This window comes from Gavialis gangeticus, unplaced genomic scaffold (assembly GCF_001723915.1).
Source record: "Gavialis gangeticus isolate Ggan-Ray unplaced genomic scaffold, GavGan_comp1, whole genome shotgun sequence".
In the NCBI taxonomy this organism is placed as follows: Eukaryota; Metazoa; Chordata; order Crocodylia; family Gavialidae; genus Gavialis; species Gavialis gangeticus.
In genome coordinates this window covers 616,471-623,525 of record NW_017728990.1, presented here as the reverse complement: position 1 = coordinate 623,525, position 7,055 = coordinate 616,471, and the positions used below count along the sequence as shown (strand labels likewise).

The 7,055-nt window shown below is 54.1% G+C and overlaps 1 protein-coding gene across 1 annotated transcript; it reads right to left on the bottom strand.

The window, feature by feature from the left end:
* Nucleotides 1-388: 388 nt before the first annotated feature.
* TMX2 (thioredoxin related transmembrane protein 2) lies at nucleotides 389-7,047 on the bottom strand. Its single transcript, XM_019514691.1, has 8 exons — nucleotides 6,838-7,047; nucleotides 5,943-6,003; nucleotides 4,787-4,900; nucleotides 3,786-3,862; nucleotides 2,632-2,738; nucleotides 2,364-2,429; nucleotides 1,903-2,032; nucleotides 389-1,015 (listed from the first exon to the last, which is right to left on the bottom strand). The coding sequence occupies exons 1-8, from the start codon at nucleotides 7,024-7,026 to the stop codon at nucleotides 854-856; spliced, it is 906 nt and encodes a 301-aa protein (XP_019370236.1). The 5' UTR covers nucleotides 7,027-7,047; the 3' UTR covers nucleotides 389-853.
* Between the last annotated feature and the right edge of the window lie 8 nt (nucleotides 7,048-7,055).

Sequence of the window (7,055 nt, the reverse complement as noted above, 5' to 3'; positions counted from 1 at the left end):
CCACCACCGTGCCCAGAGCCCTGCTTTTCCCCAATAAGCAACATAGACAGCTCTGCCTAGCAGTGCCACATGAAACCAAGAGCCTGTGGATTAGAAGAGCTGATTCGAAGAAGGGGGGGGGGGAAGGGGGAGAATATATTCTGATCAGGCTCCCTCTAGGCAACAGGCCAACCCCCGACCTCCTAGCACAGTACCCTGCAGCAGGGGGGGGAGGGAGGGAGGGAGGCTGTGAGGCCTAAGCCACACTAACCAGGGTATATCTGAAACAACCTTTACCCCCCAACCATGATCCAAATTGAGAGCGCAGATCTTTGGCCAGGGCATATTAGCCTAAACACAGGGTAGACCGGAAAGGCATCTTCTTCCCTCAATCCATACCAGCTCATACCCAAGCTGGAGCATGGGAGTGTAGGGAGAATCAACCCTCTACCCCCAAGCCAAATTGCTTTAGATGTCAAAGTAGAATCTCCCTTCTGGACCACAATGACATGGCTTGATTAAGCATGGGCAGTGCTCAGCCCTAGCAAAACCATCACTTCTCACCCCTTGCAGCTTGCTGCTAGCCATCACCAGTTCCTGGGGCTCAGTGACCCTCCTTCCCTTTCTGCCATTCCCATGGGGGCACCCTGTCCCAGGAAAGGAAAGAGTAGAGATGCAGAGATGTGACTAATCCCACATGTCACAGGGTGCATCTGTGTGTGGGGGGTGAAGTGGTGGGGTGGCATGACCCATCAATCACACAGCTTCCACTAGTTATGCTGGGACACCAGCCTCTAGCTGGGCCTTGCTGGGCACTGCTGCAGCACAAACAAAAGGGGAAGGAGGGGGTTATCTGGAAAGGGTAGGAAAGGCTCTACTTGTCCTTCTTGCTTTCACCATTAGGGAGCTCCACACCAGCAGCCAGGACCTCTGGCCGCTCTGCAGCCTCCTCAGGCACATCATCTCGTGGCTGCTTAGACAGCTTCTTGGCCTTTTGATACAGCTCATTGAGGTTGAACTCCCGGATCACATTCTCCTGCAGCACAGAGACACCAAAGCATCAGCACTCCACAGCCTTCATACACCCTTCAACAGAAGGACCCCAAACAGCCAGTGGGTAGAAGTGCCCTGCAACAGGGAGCACCTGCCCTGTTACTAGAAGGCTAGGGGACAAGCAAAACCTGCAAGGGCTATTTAAAAAAGTAGGGTCTTCATGGCCTGAAGGAATAAGAATGCAGGCAATGATGCCACTAGCAAAAAGTCCTTGGAGGACCCAGCTGGGTCTGGGACACTCCATGGTCCAAAGGTGTGTGGGGCACAGTATATCCTGGGGCAACCTTCAGTTCCAAAAAAAGAGTGAGCTGCACCATAAAAAGGTTGGAGATCACTGCCCTAGAAGGAAAGGAAGCCAAAAATGGAATAGGATCGGAGTACCTTATCTAATGAGGTAAGGAACTTGAGGACAGGACAGTTTAAAGGTAAGAAAAAAAGTTACAGAAGCAGTGGACAAAGATGATGTGTGTTTAGTGTTGCCATCCTCAGGAGACGAGCACCCTTAGAATTCTTGTTCGAACAATGGGGATTCCAGAAACTAAGATATCCCACACAGAGCAGAGGATCTGAGGCCGGTACCACCCAACGCTGCTGTTGTAACGTTTGAAGAAACCACTTGCCACATCCCATTACAGGGAGGAAGCTTCTAATAAAGCCTATGGGTTACTATTATTAAAGTTTACTTGATACTAAATCAGACAAAGGTCCATGTCAATCCTTGGGGGGCTCTAGTAAAAGGAATCTTAGGAGCAACAACAGGACACCTGGTGCATACAGCCCCCTATGACTCAACCATGAGAGCATCCCCTTGCTTGATAGTACAGGCACCCCCAGACCCCAGCCTATACCTCAAGCACACGCACACCCCACCTCAGAGAAGGTCCAAGAGACAGCCCGGCCTTTCTTATCAATCTGTGGCCGACGCATTACTTCCTTCCCAGCCTGGAAGAGGATCAGGGTGGGCAGCTGCTTGGTGAGGGGCGAGGTGCTCACTTTATACCTGCAGAGACAGAGGACACAAACAGTGCGACTCTCCCCTGGCCACTCATGTCCCCTACCTGATCCCTACTGCAGATAGGCAGAGGCATGCTGGGGCTACCTGCCCTTCTCAAGCAGAAAACCCCTTGGTAAATGGGGCAGAGACAAGAGAAAGGGCTCAGATTTCAGTCCCTCTCCCAAGTAGGATTAGAGGTTAAGGATCCTCTGCAGCCAGGGCAGAATTTTTCAGATCCTAAAGTCACTCTAGTGCTGCAGGGAATGGGCAGTCTCAGAGCACCCCCCAGCATTACACTTCTTGATCCCCATGCCTAGCACAGCCTGAACATGCTCACCTGGTGCTCACATCTGTGTAGCGGCCCACGTCCACCTTCCCAAAGTGCAGCCCTGTGCAATTGTACCTGGGTGGGGGAGAGGAAAGATGTGGTTAGTGCAGGAAGATGCCAACCAAGCCAATTCCTTTGCCATGAGCCCCAGCTCTAGCTAAGGCAACTCCACTTCCCATTCACAGAGTCCAGCTTGGCAGAGGGTGCAACTGGGATCTTTCCCATTCCCCCCTCCACCAGCCCCAACTCACCAAATCCCCAGGTGGACGTCACTCACTTGAGAGAGAGGTCAGCAAAGATGGGTGCAAATGACTGGCACTCACTAGACCAGTTGGCAAAGAACTCCACAACCCATGTCACCCGCTTGTCCCGCTCCAACTCCTCCTGTAAGATACAGCAACGGGTCAGTTGGAGACCAATGCTCCAGGCCTGGTCCCAACTCTACCAGGCCAGCACCCTGGTGGGTCTCCCTCCCTTGTGTTATAGCACAGCCTGCTGGATAGGCTGAAAAAGGGGCAATCACAGGCTCAAAGCTGGTTTCCAAGGGCATGTCTGCCCTGCTACTCAGCCCTGCCCCTGCTATTCCTACCCTTCTAGCCTACCATGAACACCACGTGCCCTTGGACGTGGGGGGGAGTGAGCAGCATGGTGAGCTTCTGCAGGCGGTGGTGGCATTGTCAGCAGTGGGAGTATGGCGGCAGCAGGCGGTGAGCTCCTGCAGGCAGCCATAGCACTGTCGGCGGCAAGGTGGTGAGCAAGCGCCAACCATGGTTGGCAACCACCCACAGATGCAACGGCCAGCCAGTGGCAATCAGGGACCATCTGCGGATGCTGCTGGCAGTGTAGACGGGGGGGGGGGGATTAGAAAGCGGTGACTGCCCACAGGTGCCACTGGTAGTGATGGTGGTGCCTTCTACAGGGGATGCACTGCCAAGCTAGGGGGTCCATGCGCACCTGCGTGCACCCCCTGTGTGTTGCCAATGCAGCCTACAGTTAAATACCCTTGAACTCATCCTTGGCAGCAGGCCTGTTAACCCCTAGAAGCTCTCCTAAGCATGGCTCCCATCCCCTAAAGTGTTCACCACAGTGTTGCAGGGTCTTGTCTGCTAGCACCCACATTCCAGATGTTCTATGTGTTACTTCCTAGCTTTACTGCCCATCATTATAACCAAGCACAGGAGAGACAGGTGGACAGGTAGACAGGCAATACTTAGAAGAGCTCTACTAGCATACTGCCCACTACCCGTCTCTCCTTTTGTGCTTGGCATGTATACGACAAAGCAATGTAAAGAGAGAGGAACAACTCATATGGTAGGGGTAGACACGGGTGACCTTCTAAACAGCAGTACAGATCTACTGCAAGCCACCCCAGACTACATGCACTTCATGGCTTGGAGGGCAGGGGAAGGAAGGGAAGCAGGAAATACTCACATCAATGGTTTTGTCACTGAAATACTTGATGTACTCAGGGCCCATGTAGAGGGGGGGCTTGCAGGTCATCAGGAACACTAGAAAGGCACACACATAGCACATCATGAATGAGCCAACTCTGTACAAGCCTCTACCCCAGGAGCAATTTGTTCAATCTTTGCACCGTTCAAAGCTGGAAGGTATTGGACCTGTCATACTGGGGCACAGCTTGGGGGAGTGGCAGCAGCCAACCCTAGTGAGGCTGGTTTAAAAGCATCCTGTTTTTGAGCCAAGTGGCAGCACCTCCACCTGGCACTTAACATCAACTAGAATCAAAACGCATTTCATGACAGGGAAACTGAGGCACAGACAGTGGAAGAGCTGTGCCCAAGCTCACCAAGCAGGGACAGTGGCACAGCAAGGAACAGAAGAAAAGAGGTCCCAAGTCCTAGCTACTTTGCTATGCACCAGGCAGAGCTGCCACCCTACATCCTGAATTCTGCATAATGGGCAGGCTGGCAGTGGTTATGCTCCATGTGCAGTGCCTGGCGCAATAGGCACTATCCTGGGCTGGAGCCCATTGGTGTCACTACAATTCAGACAATATTAGTAAGCAAGTCCACTGATAGGGGCAAAGGGCTGATATGGAAGGAGTGGGTGCCCCCTGGGGCAGCCACTGCTCCAATGTGGAGAGAATAAAAAGTGGGAAGACTTCATCAAGAGGATGGTGTTTGGTCCAAAGATGGATCACGGATGACACTTAAACCTAAAGCAATGCTGTCACATGCCCTCTCTGCCCCCGCAGAGAGAACGAGAGGCAGGACAGTCCCATAACAGGCTGGAGCTGGACCCACACATTAACTCCCCGTCCCATCTGCATCCCTCCGACAGCCCAACTCTGCTGAACCAGCCACCACAGAAACAATCAAGGAATGGGCTGACAGGGACTTTGTCCAGAGGCCACAGCGCAGGCTTCTCTCAAAGAAGGCATTTCAAGAACCGCAATGGGACCTGGGTCTCACCTATGCACAGGGTGAGGTACAGCAGCCCCATGCGGATGTCCAGTCGGAAGAAGAGGATTGCATTGGCCACTTTGCTGAACATGAAGATGTTGCCTATGTGCTGCTCTATGGTGACTGGGGGGAGACAGAGAGGCAGGGGTCAGCAGGAGGGCCAGGCACTCATCCCTGGACACCAGAAAGCCAAGAAGCTTGAAGAAGAAACAGCAGTATTGCACTTGTTAGCCAAGTTCCTCCCCATTCAGACCCAAGGCTTACTGTCCCATCACCTCCCTAAACCTCACCCCATAGTCTAGGGATGTAAATATCCTTTAAAACAAAAACAAACAAAAAAACCCTATCCATTTAACCTTCTCTAGTTATATTGGTTAAACAGTTAACACAGGGGTGGGCAAAATGTGGCCTGCCAGGCCATTCTATCTGGCCCATGGGGCCCCTAAAAAATTTAGAAAATAAATATTTACCTGCCCCAGCTGCCTGTCATGTGGCCCTTGGTGGCTTGCCCAAACTCAGTAAGCGGCCCTCCGCCCGAAATAATTGCCCACCCCTGGGTTAACCGATAACATAACAATTGTAACACAGCTGCTGCTGGGAGCTGCACCCACAGCCAGACAACATAACCCACATGAAGTCCCCTGTGGAGGAAGAGGTAATTGCTTAACTGATGAGTTAAGTTATTAGGCTACCCGCTGTTTTTCTGGTTAACCTCATGGGCTAGGGATACTAGTTCCCCTTCCCTTCCCTTCCCTTCCCTGCTTGGGTAGTGGCAGCTTCCCTTCCCTGCCAGATTGTATCCAGCCCCGCACTAAACAATAACTGGTAAGCCAATTAGTTATCACTGGGCTTATTGGTTAAACAATTAACCATTTAACTTTTCACATCCCTACCACAGACTGACCCCCCCATTCCTCCACAAATTTCCTTGTGTCCTCTGACCACATGCTCTGTGCCTGCCTGCCCTCCTTCCTAGAGCAGTTCCACAGACCAGTCCTGGGGTCATGAAGTGGGGACCCAGCCATCCCATGGGCAGCCTTGTGGGCATCCAGAGGGGGGGGGAAAATTGCCCACCCCCGAGGGCAGAACAGGGAGTCAGCCCCATGCCAAGGAGGCTCCTGCCCCAGGAAGAGGAGCTGCAAGGAGGGAAACAGGAGACACTCACTAGATCTGCGGTTCTTCATCATCACAATGGCACTGAGGAACATCAGGATCTCCACCTCCCGCTGAAAGAGACTGTGGAGTGAGCATGGGGCTGGGACATGGCAGCAGGGGGGTGAGGGCAAATGCAGGGCTGAACCAATGCAGCACAGGCCTGGGGGCACCTGGGGAGGGCATAGAGGTGGTGTACTGGGCCAGATTAACACAGCACAAGATATATGACACACAGGAGCACTTGCACAGGACAGAGGGGAGGTCTGGTCTGAACCAGTACAGCACAAGATTGTAGGTACGTAGGTCAGCAGTTCCCAAACTAACAGATTGCATGCCACCAATTTAAAGTGATACAACCTTAAGTGGCCCCAGCAATTTTCAGTACCCCCAGCAGATTTCTGTCCTACAAAGCAACGATAATAAATCTGGTAATGCGTACCACAGACAGGTTGGCTGCGTACCACTGGTGGTACCTGTACCACAGATTGGGAACTGCTTTCCTAGGCTGAACCATTCCAGATGGAGGGAGAGGAGGAAGGAGGGGCTTCAGGCTGAACCAATGCAGCCTAGGGGGGCCTGGGCAGAGCCCCCCGGCACAGAAAAGGGGGCAAGCCGCAAGCATCAACTGGGCCAGCTCCACCTGGAAGTACCCAGCACAGACTGACACGCACAAGACCTGGTGCCAGCAGCACATGCCACTGGCGTCCGCTGGAGGCAGCGATCACAGCTGGCTCCAGCCTTATCTGGCGTGCAGGTCTCAGCCCGCCGGCACCTGCCCCAGCTTGGCACGCAGCCGCCCACAGCCCCGGTCTGCTCTGGGGCAAGACGGACACCCCGTCCCGAGGCGCGGAGCGGCCCGGGCTGAGCGGGGCCTGTCCCCGCTCTCCCCCGCGCCCCGCACGCACCCAGTCGAAGTCGCAAGCATTGCCGTCCTCGCGCTGCGTGGGCAGCCCCTGGCACAGCGGCGGCACCTTACGAGCCAGCAGGAAGGCGGTGGAGAGCAGCGCCGAAAGCAGGTAGTAGGGCCGGGCCAGCCAGCGGCACAGGCCGGGCACGGAGCATAGCAGCGCTAGCAGCGGCGCCACCACCGCCATCTTCACCTCCGCTGGGGCGCCGGGGGGGG

Bases quoted from the DNA above. Each gene is read 5' to 3' on its own strand.
- TMX2 (XM_019514691.1), bottom strand. From the start codon at position 7,026: ATGGCGGTGGTGGCGCCGCTGCTAGCGCTGCTATGCTCCGTGCCCGGC. The intron at 4,901-5,942 runs GTGAGTGTCTCC...GTCTCCCCCCAG, and splicing joins GATGAAGAACCGCAGATCTA to TCACCATAGAGCAGCACATA. The intron at 2,033-2,363 runs GTGAGCATGTTC...CTGTCTCTGCAG, and splicing joins TACACAGATGTGAGCACCAG to GTATAAAGTGAGCACCTCGC.